Source organism: Hyaena hyaena, unplaced genomic scaffold, assembly GCF_003009895.1.
Source record: "Hyaena hyaena isolate Hyena2069 unplaced genomic scaffold, ASM300989v1 scaffold_362, whole genome shotgun sequence".
Lineage (NCBI taxonomy): Eukaryota > Metazoa > Chordata > Mammalia > Carnivora > Hyaenidae > Hyaena > Hyaena hyaena.
The window spans coordinates 1,446,759-1,463,936 of record NW_024080998.1 but is presented as its reverse complement, the minus strand read 5'-3'; the positions used below and the strand labels follow the sequence as shown (position 1 = coordinate 1,463,936).

At 40.3% G+C, this 17,178-nt stretch overlaps 1 protein-coding gene across 8 annotated transcripts in view; it reads right to left on the bottom strand.

The window, feature by feature from the left end:
• Positions 1–17,178, bottom strand: part of LTBP1 (latent transforming growth factor beta binding protein 1) — a 399,760-nt gene that overhangs the window by 82,075 nt on the left and 300,507 nt on the right. For all 8 annotated transcript variants that reach the window (XM_039250305.1, XM_039250307.1, XM_039250308.1 and 5 more), the window contains 3 exons: positions 10,829–10,951; positions 5,589–5,711; positions 2,914–3,036 (listed from right to left, as the gene is read on the bottom strand). In XM_039250305.1, the coding sequence (XP_039106236.1) occupies positions 2,914–3,036; positions 5,589–5,711; positions 10,829–10,951 (369 nt within the window). The remainder of the gene's footprint in view (positions 1–2,913; positions 3,037–5,588; positions 5,712–10,828; positions 10,952–17,178) is intronic.

Genomic DNA, 17,178 nt, shown 5'->3' with positions numbered 1-17,178 from the left:
TCTGGTCTTCATCTTCCCCAGCAGTGATGTTTGACACATTTCATGACTCTCTAATCTCTGAAATGTTTTCTTCTCTTGGGTTTTGATTTTCCCCCTTCCTCTCTTGCTACTTGTTCCCAGTCTCCTTTGCTTATTGCTATCCCCCTCCTCACTTATAAATGAGGGGTCAGGACTCCATTTTGGACCCCTTCTCTCTTCCAGCCATACTCACTCCCTTCGTGATCTCTTCCAATGTTGTGGCTTACACATTGTCTCTACACATGTTAATGACTCCAAACCCAGGACTCATCCCTGAATTCCACATGCACAGCTCTAACTGCCTTTCAGAGATCTTCATTCGGATACTCATTATAGGCATCTCAAACTTACAGTGCCCAAGTTAAACTCTTCATCTCTTCCACAAAGTTCATTTCTCAGTGCCTTTGCATCTGCTATTCCTTTCAATGGAATGGTCTTCCTATAATCAAATGCCATTACTTTGAGGAGGCTTCTGCTTGCCTCTGTAAGATCACTCTCTGCCCTCCACACCCCCCAAATGTCCCCCTTTATTTTCCTCTATAGTGTTTATTGCCACTTAACAAACTATATGTTTTACTTATTTATCATGTGCATTGTGATCTCCCTCACTAGAATGTTAGCTCCACAAAGGCAGGAAGTGCCTATTTGGTTTTATTGCTGTACATCCTATACCGAGGTCAGTACCTGGCACATACTTGGCACTTGGGTATTGGTTGAATGAATGCATACATGAAAGAATGAGTGATTCTGACTTGGAAAGAAGGGTCATAAGGAAACAAATACTAGCCCCTCTTCTCACCTTTTCTGATTAGTCCACCAAGAAAAGACCAACAGAGAAGGACTACAGAAAGAGTGAATTGTAAATCTTTCTCAGGCTTTGCAAAGGACTAGCATGGAGAAACCACAGTGAGGGGCTGAGGAGGACACTGAAGTAGGTGTGGAAGTAGAGATTATATCTAGAAGGGGAACAAGTCAGAGGCAGAGCCTTTGATGGCTGATATGCCAAGGCCTCTAATAACCAGGACATCTGAGGCCACCCTGCACAGACAGAGTAGATGCCGAGCATGCTGGAGTAAGTAACACACAGAAATTAGCACAGTACTTGGGAATCTGACTGCAAGAAGGCCAGCAGAAATGTAGGGTAACACTGCAAGAAAACAAGGCCTTTGCCAGAGTTATTAGAGGAAAGTTACACATGTAAATAGAAAAGCCAAAAAGAAAGATGGTTCTTCCTCCCACAGCTGTGAGAGGCGTGTGAACAGTAACAGCTCAGTTAATTACAGCTACATAACACCAGGGAGGGTTGGAAACACTACTAGTTGGGGATTAGCAGGCTGAAGTGCTATTATAGTTTCAAAGGGAGCACCGCATTGGCTGAATGGACTCCAGTCCTATTTATAACCTAGAACATTAGGGAAACGAGCCCTGACTTTAAGAGAAAAAGGACTGATTATATACTCCACATGAAACTTTCTTATTGAATATATATTAACAATGATGAGCAAATTGGCTAAGAAGTTTTTGTTTGGCTTTTCATGCAACTGACGTCGATAGAGTAAAAGTCCTGGACTTCTGATGAGATGGTTACACATGAAAACAGCCAAAAAAGAGGAACATGCCCTCTCCTGAGGACCAGTCAATGGTCTGGTCACCCTCCCAGCCAGGTCAGAGATTCAGGCAGAAGACAGGCTGGAAGTCAGTTTAGGTTTTCAGTGCCTCAGCATGTGCTTTGTCACCTGTGTACTTCTGGAATGGGTTCTCCATGACTGGCTCCCAGCTACATGCCCACCTCTCCCACCTTGGAAAGCCACCATGCTGAATCACAGATTACCCATGTGTGATAGAGTTCCCACTACCCGATTTTTCCATCAAATTTCATTTCTTTGGTTTATCACTTGTTTGCCTATTTTTCAAGAGGTATGTTCATTACAACTTTTCACTGGAGTTATCAGCTCTTTAAAGAGCACTAATGTCTTACTGTCAAATCCGAGATGATTTGCTGACTCAGTGCTAATGCCATCTTACAGCCTCAGAACCAGCCCCCAACTGCCCTCCGGAAATGTTGTCCCTGCTGGTACCAAGTTCTTTGGTCAGTAAAACAAGAGGCTATAAAGTACAATGGATCTTTCCCAACCAACAGGGACTGACAAGTGAGAAAGCTATCAGGGCCTCACTCACTAAAAACCTCATGTGCTTCTCTCCACGGTGGGGTTCAGACCCTCACTCACAGACTCTAACTCTCCGTTAGACATTCCTGGTTTGACAACCGACAGGGTTTGCATATAGTACAGCAGAGGATGAATTGGGGAAAAAATGATTAGTTGGGTCAACAGTGAGCACAGACAATTCGCACGTGACATGCTGGTAACAGACCAGCCCCACAGCCCTGACCATCCCTGGGGTTCTGAGGCATGGGACAGGCAGTGGTATAGTGAGGGTGGTTCACAATTATACCACGTTGTATACCTGGGGTATCTTTTAGACCTATCTAGGCAAAAAAGCTCAAAACTGAAGTAAAGTGTAGCCCTCAAACACTTGTCAGGAATCTGGAAAATTAATTTGTGTTGACTTACTTGGCTGCTGGTCCCACACAAACAAGGTGTTACCGTTCAGAACTACATACCCAGAGTAAACCATCTCAAGCTGAGAGAAGCTAAAACTAATTCAATTCTTTACTCATTTAACTGGTATTCTTCTTCTAGAAAACAGCTCTAAGCAGTACAAGGAAAGTCTGCATTCTACCAGCTTCTTTTCATTATCTGTGTGACCACGAGGAAAATATTTTTCCAGGGACCTAATGTCTTCAACTATGAAGTGAAAAGGTTGGATTCAAGGATGGAAGCCAGGATGACGTCCAGATTTCTCTGGGACTCTGTAGTCAAGAGCAGTTCTCACCTTCACAGTGGTCCCCAAGCGTGGAGGCTCTGTAACCCTGGTCACAAACACAGAGGAAGGAGCCCTCTGTGTTCCTGCATTGTCCGTTACTGCAAAGATGATGGTGCTGACATTCATCAATATCTAGGAACAAGAGAGTAAAAATAAACTGCAGAAATGGGGACTTTAAAAAATATTTTTAATAATGCATATAAAGAAGGTCTATAAACTCCCTAGTTTTTAATTAATTTAGACTCTTCATTAAACTGATCTCTAATAAAAGGTCATGAATCCCCCAGTAGGAAAAAATCCAGATGAACTTAAAATCTTAACCAATGAGCTAAGAATCTGTACATATTAATCCCAATGTTCACTGATGGGTGGCAAATACTTTGCTGTGATCTGTAAATCTGAAAGAAGCTTCCTGAATCTCCTGTACATATGACACTCTGAGTTCAAAAGCACTTATGCCTATAGTAATCTAAAGCAGAGGTCAGCAAACTACAGCCCACTGCCTATTACTGTAAATAAAGTTTTATTGGAAAATAGCATCACATATTCATGTACTACCTGGCCCTTTACAGGAGAAGTTTGCTGAAATGTCAAGTCAATAAATGTCTGCATTTCTTTTTCATGGATATACCCATCAACCCCCTAGCAATTAGGCTTCCCTTCTCCCTCCCTCCCTCCCTCCCTCTCTCCCCTGCCCCTCCCTCTCTCTCTCCTTCTCTCTCTCTGAATGATTTTCTGGCCAAATCTAATGGTCCTTCCTTCCTCTCAGCCAACTTGATACCTACATTGCTGCTGAATCTCTCTCTTCCTTAACCCACATATCCTCAGCTTACAGACGATATGTAACCTCAACCCTGAGCTCAGATTCAAGCACACTCATGTGTCATATCCACACCATAGAAGACACAACAATACTTTACACGTATTCAATTATTTTACTTTTAGCATCAGATTTTAAGTTTCTTGAGGGCAGGGACTATGTTCACCACATCCTTCATTACACAGATGATCTAGTGTTTTACAGTGAATGGGCATTAATTCATGTTGTTGCTGACAGACTTTGTTCTTCACATCTGAGCACCCTATCTACGTCTGGCAATGTGATTCCAGAAGAGTTAACACAAACATCAGTTTCCACAGGGACACCTCACGACTCTTAAAGCGTAATTTTGCTTATTTTGGCATTTGGCACCTAACACTGGTTTTCCCCCATTGATAATCTGGTGGGTGGTTTTGCATGTCTCAGACTTATTTTGGGTCTTGACATCACAGGCTCTTCAAAAGAAGGGATGATGAATATGATGGTCTTAATATATCATTTGGAGACTTCTCTTATTATATAACCATTTGTGGTTCTCTATGCATGATATAGGCCATTTGATAAATGCTCAGCTAATTAATACTTAAGGTCAGGAGACACAAAGTATAAACGCTTTGAGACAGACTTGTCCAGAACAAGTTACTTAATTTATCTGTGCAAATGGGTGTGATTGTATGTGTTCTTCACTTCTAGAAGGGGAATTGTAGTGTCTTTCCATGTTTAAGAAGGGGAAAATTGGGGACGGTTCTGATAATATTGGTAGATCTCTTTCTAGGACCATCATATATTGTCTTTTATAACAGCATCTCAGGAGATGTTGGTACTTATTAAATATTCAAAGTTTACATACAGACATGGATAGGATTTGTTTCCTTATAATAAAAAAGTTGGCCTTGGGGGCACCTGGGTGGCTCAGTCGGTTAAGTGTCCGACTTCGGCTCAGGTCATGATCTCCCGGTTCATGGGTTCGAGCCCCGCGACGGGCTCTGTGCTGACAGCTCGGAGCCTGGTGCCTGCTTCCGATTCTGTGTCTCCCTCTCTCTCTGACCCTCCCCTGCTCACGCTGCCTGTCTCTTTCTCAGAAATAAATAAAACATTAAAAAAAAATTAAAAAAAAAAAAAAGTCGGCCTTGTAGAGTGTGTAGTCCATTCTTAAATGACATTCAAATGACCTTTCTTTTCAAGAACTCAAGACACTTGTGCTTGTCACAGGTGATACCATAAATATTTTCAAGTTCAGGAAGCATATACTTATTGAGAAGTGAAGTAATTCTGTGAGAGGTTCAATGAGATATGTATTTTTTTTTTTTTTAAGTCTAAGGTCAACCCCAGCAAGGTCCAAAATACTATCACTAGGAACAGGACAAATTTCACAAACTTTATCAGTGATATGAGGGGGATGCTATTTATTGTAATCTTGTTGAAAAGTCTTGTTCGGTAAAATCTTTCTGAAAAGGAAAAATTGTGAAAAGCTGACTACACACAAAAACTAAGGTCATTAACATTCCACGGCATAATACCGGGCTGATATGGTAATACTCTGATTGCTGAAATTCTAGTAGGCAAAACTTTCAAATAAACTAAATAGAACTGATTTTCTGCAGTAAGGAATTACACAGAGAGTAATAATCTTTTTTCCTGATAGTAATGCTCAGCCAATGCTCACAAAGACTGGATTTTTCAAACTTAACCCTTTTCCATCCTGTGCTATTGCGTTTTCTGACTTAAGCTGAGCTCTCTTGCTTTCTGGCACCATCAAGCAATCATCCAGGTCATCTCTCAAAGACACACTCACTTCACTGAGGACATTTTTTCAGGGCAGGTGCCTTCAACTAAAATCACAGCAGGACATGCAGCTTCCTACCTTCACATTGGTCTTTCGTTGCTGACAGCTGGTAGCCCTGCCCACAGGTGCACCGGAAGGAGCCCTCCGTGTTTTTGCACTGCCCATGTATGCACAGATTCCCCTGCTGACACTCATCAATATCTGTAAATATAAACAATGACAATTGTTTTAAATTAGGTCTCTATTGTAGCTGTACCCTGAGATTACAAATCAAGCTACAAAACCATGTCCTAAAGGTCAATGTCTACTGTTTTCTTCTAAAAATATTTTAATTTTTAAAAATTTTTAAATGTTTATTTTTGAGAGAGAGAGGAGAAAGAGGGAGTGTGTACACACAAGTGGGGGAGGCGCAGAGAGAGAGGGAGACACAGAATCCAAGGCAGGCTCTGAGTTGTCAGCACAGAGTCCGACGCTGGGATTGAACCCATGGACTGCAAGAAATCATTACTTGAGCCAAAGTCAGACACTTAAGCAACTGAGCCACCCAAGTGCCCCTAAGAATACCATATTATTTAAAACACATCTGAAAGTTTTTGCCAGGAGAACTTCATTTGTTGTAATCCTTCCCCGAGTACTACTGACAATGATCTGTTTCCTGATCATAGTTGTATTTCTTATCCTCTCGTGTGGCATTAATCTTTTGAATTGTATCCTGACAGAAGCAAGGAGTCAGATTATCCCATGTTTCCTTTTTTTCTTTTAATTTTTTTAATGTTTTATTTTTGAGAGAGAGAGAGAGAGACAGCGTGAGCAGGAGAGGGACAGAAAGAGAGGGAGACACAGAATCTGAAGACAGGCTCGAGGCTCTGAGCTAGCTTTCAGCACAGAGCCCAACACGAGGTTTGAACCCACAAACAACGAGATCACGATCTGAGCCGAAGCCGGACACTTAACAGACTGAGCCACCCAGGAGCCCCCCCCTCCCCCATGTTTCCTGAAATAGCTCATATAACTATCATTGTAACTAGAGCTGGTGAATTTGTTTTTAATTTTTTCATACAAGTTAACTTTGTGTACTAGCAACTTTTGTTTCACTTATTTACAAGTAAAAGGGATCACAACACAGTAAGTCCTGACTGCCAACAGAGAAATGAAATAAGCGAGCCGAATTTCATCTGAAGAATTATCTTCTACCTTTCCAAATGCTCAAAGTCTATTAGCTTTAGGAGTGGTCGACAGCAAAGAACAGGCTACACCGTATTTTCTTTCAGCACATTCGATTAAATACTTGAGACGTCAGTTCAGGAACTTAAGACCAACAACAGCTCATGTAGCTGGTTGGATCTCACATAATGTCTGACAACATTTTTAGTGCCTTGGACTCTTTCGGAATTTCTCAAAGAAGATGACAAATTAAGCATTCCCATGTGAAGATGTCTGCACCAAGAATATACCGTCCATTCCAAGGACTGTCAGGGTATGCCAGACATCTTACATAAGTTACTCATTTATGTCGGGAATACTGTCAGAAGTAATTCATTATAAGTAATGACACACACATTTGGAACAACCTGAGGTAACCCAGTTATCTTGAATAAGGTGATCTTTGGTCTTTTAGATGACCAAGGGGGAACAGGGGTAGTTTAAGTCTATAGATAACAAAGCCTTTTTATTTTCTGATGAGGGACAAAATTCCTATGTCAAAGGAACACTTTCTAATAAAATAGGCATGCAGGAAAAAAGTCTTCCCTCTTTTGTGCCAAAAGATAAATAGAAAGTATCATTTTCCCCAGCATGATTTCTTTAAGAAACTTTTTAAACATGACAAATTCAGTCCAGAGTTAAAATAAAGACTATCCCTAGGTATTTATAAATATACGACATACGGTGCTAAAATGTATAAAGAGATAACGAAGACACAGATAAAAAAAAAGGTACAAAGAAACAAATACTGATTTAATATACCAGATGTTATGTTTACAACCTGAAAAAAAGTTTTCAGTACATTGAGCAAGGTGAAAACAAAGTCAGTATTTAGCACTAAGGTGAAATTGGCTGTCACTGGAACACTGGAAATGGGACAGATATTTTTTAAAAATTTTACTATTTATTTATTTTTGAAAGAGAGAGAGAGAAAGAGAGACAGAGACAGAAACACAAAAAGCACAAGCAGGGGAGGGGCGCAGAGAGACGGAGACACAGAATCCGAAGCAGGCTCTTGGCTTCAAGCTGTCAGCACAGAGCCTGACATGGAGCTCAAACCCACGAATCACGAGATCATGACCTGAGCCTAAGTCAGATGCGTAACTGACTGAGCCCCACAGACACCCAGGAAAAGGGAGAGATTTAAGATCTGGGAAGAATTTGACATCTTTGAGCTGATGTGGTTTGAGAAAGACTATGAAATGATTAGAGAAAAAAAATGTTATACAACTTATTATTATAAAAATGGTATAGGCTTCAACTGGTAGTAAGGAAATAATCAGCGCATATGCAAGTTTCTAGAGCAGAAGATGGGGATCTTGCCTGAACCTATCCCACACCATAATGCAAAGGAAAATCAGAGTAGGGGACAAGGTTAAATGGCAAGTGGAGATAATAGCCCTTTCTCACATCCAACTGTTCACATGTGACATGTGCTGCTTTCTCTGCCTCCTAAGTTCTGCCCCTCTCCGAATTCAAAATTTTCATACCAAGGCTGAACAGCAGTATCTCTGTGAAGCTTTCCCAGAAGTGCGCATACAGGATTAGCCCCACACTTCTGGACTTTAACAGAGCCTTGGACATACCTCTAATGTGGTGCACGATAATGTCAACTACATGTTATGCTCTGCCTTGGCACAGTCTCGTTCTCCCCGTATAAGCTCTGTTTCCATATTACCTCATGCAATCCTCACATCCACCTGAGTAGGTACCATTATGATTGCCTTTTGGCAGATGAGTAAAGAAGGCTTATCAAAATAAGAACACTTATCCGAGCCCACATGGCTTCGGAGTGACTGAATGTGGGTCTGATATGCTGCACTTCTCCTTTATAAACTCAACTCCAGACTTCCTTTGTATTTCACAGGTGGTTGTTGTTTTTTAATACATCACTGATAATGTCAACTGCATCATGTGGTCCTTTATCATCTATAATTATAGTAGTAGGTTTGCATCTTCTCTAACCAATACAAGTTCTTTGAGAGATTAAAACCTCTCTGTAGCATCTGCAGGGAACGTGTGGGTTCCCTGATATATCTGAGAGGAAAGGATGAAAAGAAGCTTCTGCAGCAGCCCAGTAGAGCGCCACACGGAGCAGAAAATGAGTGTTTCTAGGGCTGCCATCAACTGATGGTGGGTATTCTGGGGGGCTGGGGAGACTTACTAGAGAGGGGCAGGCACGGCTGGGATGACAACAGCCAAGCGTACGAAAGCGGTAATGAGCCATTCACCCAACATGTGTTGCCTCAGAGCATTAGCCCTCTAAAAAATTCAATCCCCGAATCTGAGAGATGATAGGAGATCCGGAATCTTGAGTTTCATGTATCCAAGGCTGAAGAGCAAATCATCAGAAGAACTTGGTAGGAAGGCTGTGGACGTGGGCTGGCAGGAAACGGATCTGGAGGAAGGAAGAGCAGCCCCCTTTCATGCTCCACTGGGAGGGGCTGGTGTTCCGCTGGGCGCAAGGACTTGGGCACCTAATCCAGAGGTCTGTGGATTTGCTCCTGTGAGTGGGAGAGGCTACAATTCTTCTAAGAGACTAAGGTGTCTGTTCACTACTCACCTACCAAAGGGAGAAGTTAATCCCCACTTTACACCCTTCACTCTCAGATACTTGTGAAAGAAGAAAACCCTCACTCATTTCCTCCCCTCCTCCCCTTGAAAGAGCATGCTTTTAGGTATAAAGTAATAGAAGCAGAAAGGAAACAATCCACAGATGTGACCACAGAGAAAAATTAAACTTAAAAAAAAGAATTATGAAGAGCAAAGTAGAGAAACTTTGGACAAATTACAATAATATGCTAGAAAAAGTGTACTTGTAAAACACAGACACAGGTACATAGGTTTACACATGTACTTTATATAGAGTGTTCATGTATAGTGATTTAAAACTTGATAAACGGGAACAGATGCTAACATAAAGTTACACAAGAAAAAATACAAATGTTGTATAAAATATATGTTGTAATACAAAATAAATGTTGCAATAATCAGAAGCCTCCAAGGAAGTAACAGAAATAAGCATATATAATAATTATTCCATCTTTTAGAATTAAAAGAAACACATTTTTAAAATTAGAAATTAGTGTTCTATCAAAATAATAAAAATCATTAAAAATATTTTACCCAATTATTCCACTTTTATAAAGAAATGATTCTAAAATTCAGACCAAGTTTTATTTTTTTAAATAAAAGATTAGGTTTATTTTTTCTTTTACATAATGAGAAGTTGGAAAAAAAATTGTGGTTCTTCAATATATGAACAGCAAGAAAAAGCTAAAATAGGGGTGCCTGAGTGGCTCAGTCAGTTAAGCGTCTGACTTCAGCTCAGGTCATGATCTCACGGTTCGTGGGTTTGAGCCCTGCATCCGGCTCAGTGATGACAGCTCAGAGCCTGGAGCCTGTCTTCGGATTCTGTGTCTCCCTCTGCCCCTCCCCCACTCATGCTCTGTTTATCTCTGTCTAAATAATAATAATAATAAAAATTAAAGAAAGAGAAAATGCTGAAATAGGCAGCTTTTAAAAAACAGTGTTTAGAAAGAGCTATTAATGATTTGTAAAACTCTCAAGATATACTATTTATTAAGTGACAAAAGGCCAGATACAAAATTACACATTCAAAATAAAGTGACAGAAAATATCTGTGAGTTAGGACTATGCATGAATGAGACTGAGAAATTTTTTTTTTTACTTTTCTGTGTTTGCTAGATTTTCTACAACGAATATTTTTAATAGCAATTTTACTGAGATATAATTCACCACTACATAATTCATCTGAAGTGTACAGTTCAAGGGTTTTTAGTACATTCACAGAGGTGTGCAGTTGTGTGTAGTTTTTATAACCAGAAGAAATGAAATAAATAGACTGCGGTTTACAGATGCTCTCTAACACTATGTTGTCTTCCTTTATGTAAATAGGTACAGTGTGTAGGTAACCATAGTAAGGAGTCACTTTCAAAAATGCCAACAAAAATGTGCTCCAAGCAGTTCACTCAAAATACATGATAGGTTGCATGGTTCTTTTTTTTTTTTGGTTCCCTTTTCTCAGCTAGTGACTCTAACAGACTCTTAAATGCAGTTTAAATAAAAGCGAGAGATTCAATCAGCGTACTTACCTTTACAGTGCTTGTGGTCTGGGGTCGGGGTGTAGCCCTTGTGGCATGAACACACGTAGGAGCCCTCGAGGTTCGAGCAAGTCCCATTTGTGCAGATCTGTGGTTCCAGGCATTCATCCACATCTGAAGAGTGTTGCATAAGGGGAAAAAACCCACAAAGAGAGAGAAAAAAAAAAAGAAAGAAAACATGAATAAAGTTGAATGTGGCTAAAAATAGGAATAGTCCATCTTCAAAAAGGGACAGACTCTTTAAGATAACCTTTCAAATGAGCCCAAAGGAGTAAAAGCAGCTCTGGTGTGAACATGTATGATCGGAATTCCATGCCTTAATTTACTTTCTGCAAGGTAACTCAAAAAAGGAACCTAATGGGTCTATGAATGAATTCAGTGAACTCTTGCTGTAGAGGGGAGAGAAGAAGAGAGGGAGGTTTTAGACAGCATCCCCTACAAAAGGAAATATTCCAAAGAATCAAAGATGTATCAAGGTCTAGTTAAGGAACTGACAACTTCAGCAAGAAGTGAGGGTTCACTGAAGCAGAAGATAGGACTCATGACCTTGAGAAACCACAGGAGCTGGTAACAGAAAGGAGAAAAAAAAATTCTGATAAAATGTTCAAAAATGGCATTAAATCAATATTATAAAAACCAATCTAGAGGCTACACAAGTCTACAGGGATATACATATGTATGTATATGTATGTGTGTGTGTGTAGTGTGTGTGTGTGTATACACACACACACACACACACTACACACACACACACACATATATATATATATATATATATATATATATATATATAAAGTTTATTGTCAAATTGGCTTCCATACAACCCCCATTGCTCATTCCAGCAAGTATAATTTGAAGGTAGGGTACAGATTTTAGAGGCAGATAAAATAATAGCTACTTTTTACCAAACACTTACTGCACAAAAGCACTAAAGGCTTTATGTGTATTATCTTATTTAAACCTCACAAAAGCCATCCAAGCTAACCATTTCACAGACAAAAGAACCAAGTCTCAAAGAAATTAAAACAGACTGTCCAAGGCCACACTGTTGGAAACTGATGGCTCATATTTGAATCCAGTAAGTCTAACTCCAAAGACCATCCTTTTAACCTGTGTCTAAAGTTTTTTTTTTTTTTTTTTTTTTGAGAGAGAGAAAGAGAGAGCGTGCCTGTGCATGACCAAGCTGGGATGGGGCAGAGAGAGAGAATCCCAAGGAGGCTCCGTACCATCACTGCAGAGCCCAATGTGGGGCTCAAATTCACAAACTGTGAGATCACAACTTGCGCCTAAGTCACACGCTTAATCGACTGAGCCACTCAAGTGCCCCTTAACCTGTTTCTATTAACACGAATTAAGTGTAGTGCTAGAAACCACTGAAGAACTAGGAGTATGTTTGTTTTTACTATTTGCTAGCATAGCTTTTATATAGAAAACAATCATCTGAGGGTTCACTGATTTCATTCAGCAATTATTAAACTCCTACTAGAAGACTGTTACTTCAAAAAGAAAAGTTTGAGTTCTATGCCCCATTTGAGCACCTCTGGCAAGTCTACCATAAGTTCCAGTGAAAAGACACCTAGTATAGCATGGACAAGCAAAACCTTAAGAGAAACAATTTAAACCATTTAAATGCTAGAACTACGCACCACATCATGATTTGGGCTTAATTTTACAGCAGTCAATAACTTAAAGCATCTTAATCTAAGGCAGACAAATAAGGAGGGAAATGCTCTTGATTCCATCCATTTCATTTTGCAATGCTCACCCTGAGCTCAATAAAGCTTTCCACACTTTTAACATGCAGAGTCACAAATAAATTAATACAGATCTCATTCTAACTTAGAACTGCACAGTTCAGACTGCATTTGTTCGTATGACATTCCATTAAAACTGTATTACAGCTTTCTTACAGTGCTATCTAACAACAGAATACAGTGAAACCTTGGATTGCAAGTAACTTGTTCTGCGAGCGTTCTGCAAGATAAGCAAACATTTCTAATAAAACTTAACTTGATAAAACGAATGATGTCTTGCAATAGGAGTAGGATGTGGTGCTGAATGTCACATGATCATGGCTGAGCCACTGGTTCTTGAAATTCACTTTGATATAAGAATGCTTTGGATCACAAGCATGTTTCTAGAATGAATTATGCTCACAAACCAAGGTTCTACCGCATTATCAAAATAAGGCAAAAGTGTATGAGCAAGCATGCACACAGGCATGCAAACAGATTAGCACTACCTGAGTATTCGACCTTGCCTTTGCAAAATCACTTATTATTACTGAACTGACCCTACTCTATGACAACAAAAATAGCACTTCCAGACTGACTCATTGTCCATCCTTTCTTTCGTTGTGGGAGTCCACTTTTATACACTGAATACAAACAACTTGAAAGAAGCAGCCAAACACTGGAGCCAAAGTAAATAAAGGGACAGAATGAGCCTAGACACCAGGCATGGAAATTCTAGACAGCAATGTTAAAATGTCACATCTAGGATCTGGATTGGTTTCAAAAATGTTAAGAAGTTGAAAAACGTATGGACTATTCTCTTTCATTACTCATGCATCAGGAAATGTGACTTACAGGGCTGCAGAATGTAACAACAAAGTCAATTTCTAAGACCATATTTTCTCTAGTCAAAGCCAATTAAAAGTGCAGATTATTCATGAAATACTTATAAAATACTTGCTACTTATAAGAGACCTGAATCAATAGTACAACACTGCATAGTTAAGAGTTAACACAGTTGATCTTAAAAGTCCTCATCTCAAGAAAGACAATTTTTTAATTCCAGAACTATGAATGGTGATGGACTTTCACTAGACTTATGATCATTTTGTAATATATACAAATAATGAATAATTATATAGGACACCTGAAATGAATATTATGTTATAGATTATACCTAATTTTAAAAAAGAATCTCCATAGAATAGGAAGGTGTGGCCTCACTTGATGGATGTAAAAGGACTAAAATAAAGTCACCGTTTTATCTTTTGCCCACACCTCTCTTAAACCTACAACCTCATTTATTGGTTTCTTGGACATCTCTACTTGACATTGTCACAGGCACCTCTGAGTGTTTAGAGCCAAAACTGATCTTCCCCAAATTTTCTTTATGCTGCCTTCCAGGTCAATATATGCTGCCACTATCTAAATGCCCAAGTCAAAAATTAGAAGTCATCCTATTTAGATTCCTTATTCGCCCTCTTTCCCCACATTGAATTTATTGCCAGTCTTATCAATTCTACCTTCCAAGTATCTCTCAAATACCCCTGCTTTATTTCTCACCACCATCATTCTCTCTCTCATGGATTACCATCATAGTCTGTTTCTCTATTTCAAGTCCTTCCCTCCCCAATCCACTCTCCAGCAAGTAGCCAGAGTGACCTAAAATACAAGCATGATCAGTGGTGTTGCTCCTGGGATGCCTGGGTGGCCCAGTGGGATAAGCATCTGACTTTTGATTTTGGCTCTGGTTATGACCTCACAGTTCACTGTCAGTGCAGAGCCTGCTTTGGATTCCCTCCCTTCCTCTCTCTGCCCCTCTCCTGCTCATTCTCTCTCTCTGCCTCTCAAAATAAACAAAAATTTTTTTAAAAAATGGTGTTGCTCCTTTAAAAACCATCAGTAGTTTCCAGTGTTCTTCCATTCAGTCAAGGACAATAACTTGGGAGCCCTGAGTGTTATCAACAGAAAGTCTGTAACCTGCCGCCCCCCTCCCCCCTCCCCCGTTCTTACTTTGAACCTTTCAGAAGATCAATGCTATGGGAAACAAGGTAGTCCCTATCCACCCCACCATCCAACACCCACAGCCCCTTATCCCTGCTACAGAGGGAGATGGTTAGGCCTTTGGTTTTCTAAATTAGAGTTTGAAACTCTTCTTACTCTAGAATTAGGATTATGGTCTTGTAGAAGAGTCACATCACCCACATTTATGATGCATATATATATGCATAATAAGCTCAAAAGGGAGACATCGTGAAAAATATGGTGTCCCTAGAAAAATGTCTTCTGATCTCCCAAAGTACAATTTACCAACGGGCTTTTGGGACATAATTTTACATTTACTATTCAATGAATTAACTAAACTTCCCGTAGTAAGGAAGTTGCCAGGGGATTGTAAGGTCAGCACTTCACAGATATGATCATTCAAAAGTTTATGAATCCATCCCAGTATACTACAAGCCAATCCCAATTCATCATGCTCCTCTACAATACCCTGAGAGACTGTAACAGGGGCCTGTTGAAAACCAAATATGCCGTGCCTATAGGATTTCACGATCTGCTCCACTGAGAAGCCCATCACAAGAGGCAGTCAGAACAACCACGCATGATTTGTCTTTCATGAACCCTGGCTGAGTCTTATGATCATCTTTCTCTTTAAAATGTTTCACCTCATCATTTGAATCCTGCAGCCTACAGTTCTTTGTCAAGGTTAAGATGAAGTTCAGTGGTCATTAGTTCCTGAACTCTACCTTCCTTCTTCTTTGGGGGGAAGTGAGGACATTAATCTCTTTCCAGCTCTCTGGCAACTTGCCATTCTCCACAATTTTACAAAGATGACTTTCAGCTGGCCAGCAAACCCACCTGCAAACTGTCTCACTGCCTTCAGATGTAATTCCTCTGGGTCAGGAACCCTTTTGGAATTTCCCTTCCTTGTGTTCTGGGAACACACTAGGCAGCCTGAAGCCCCTCTCTGGTAAGCACGGCCTCGGAGGTATAGAGGGTATTTGGTGGCTGACCTCATACAAGTCAGTCCGAGGCTGTGCTGCTGCTTTCTGCTTCACCTATCAGTTCCTTGAGGTTGGTCAGAGTTGGTTCAAGAGGAACAGTGCACCTGCATTACTTCCTGTACTTTCCAGGAAATGAACCTCTCAACACTGCAAGTCAGTCATTTTTCAGAGGCCATTCAGTCTCGTTTAATTCCTTAGTGATCAACAGAGACTTCAATAAGTGAGCATCATGTGATTAGGGAAGTAAACGTACTCCATCACTATGGCCACATGAAAGTATAAGATTACTCCCTACCCTAAACATGACATTAATTCGGTTATCCCTCAAGTATCGTTATGCATAGTCTTTTAGAGTAAAGATGATGGCAAAACATATTTGATAGAAAAGCCAGCATGGCAAAGTAAGATACAGAAGCCAGGGAGGCGAACGTGATGAACAACCTGCACTCGAGGTACAGTAAATCCTCAGGATCTCAGGAACCGCCCCCTCAAATCTGACCAAGACATGCAGTAGCAGTGCAGCCTACAAAAATAGGTTCCACATCCCTCAAAGCCTCATCACTGCTCTTCAGAACTGGAAAACAGCCAATGCTATATACATCCCAGATAAAGGGCCAAAGATGATCTCAGGAAACCAATCCATTGATCCTACCAAATCACTGGTTTCCTATCTCACCTTTCCAAAAGAACATTTTGTCTCTCAGCAAAAATCAACTGGGGCTATCCATGGTGCAGGCTGCAACCTTAGAGTCCAGAATCCCTGAACTGTTACTATTGTTGCTTGCAAGGGAGGCTTCCCACCCACACAGATCTCTCCTTTCTCTCGGTTTTTCTCTTCCTCATTATCTTAATCATACTGTTTTGTTTTCTAATTTTCCTGGGTAAACAGAAGAGAGATAATGAGGTAGTGTAGAGAACAAAACACTAGCCTTGGAAATAAAAGACCTGGAATCATGCCTTAGCTCTGCCACTTACTACCTATAACCTTAAGCAAGCCCATTAATCTATCTGGGATGACTGCCCTGAAGACCAAATAAAACAACAAAGTCAGAGCCCTTTGTAACAATGTAAAAAAAGTTTTTTGTTATCATAATAATTAGTCTCACACAGGCATGTTTCCTGCCTTCAAAAGTAGTCTTTTGTTTGCTTTTTTCTTTTTAAATGTTAGTTTATTTTTGAGAGAGAGAGAGAGAGAGAGAAAGCAGGGGAGGAGCAGATGGAGGGAGACAGAGAATCTGAAGCAGGCTCCAGGCTCTGAGCTGTCCGCACAGAGCATGACGTGGTGCTCGAATTCTCGAACCATCAAATCATGACCTGGGCCAAAGCAGGACACCCATCCGACGGAGGCACCCAGGCGCCCCTCTTGTTTACTTTTTTAATGGAGGTATAATTGACATGACATTGCGTAAGTTTAAGTGGCGATTTGATATATATTGCAAGATGATTAACAAAGTGTTAGCTAACACCTCTATTATGTTCCATAATTATTTCTTTTTTGTGAACATAATCACGATCTAGCCTCTTCGCAGCTTTGAAGTTTGTAACCCAGCACTACTGTAATCATCACTACCCTATGCAGTAGATCCCCAGGGCTTACCTA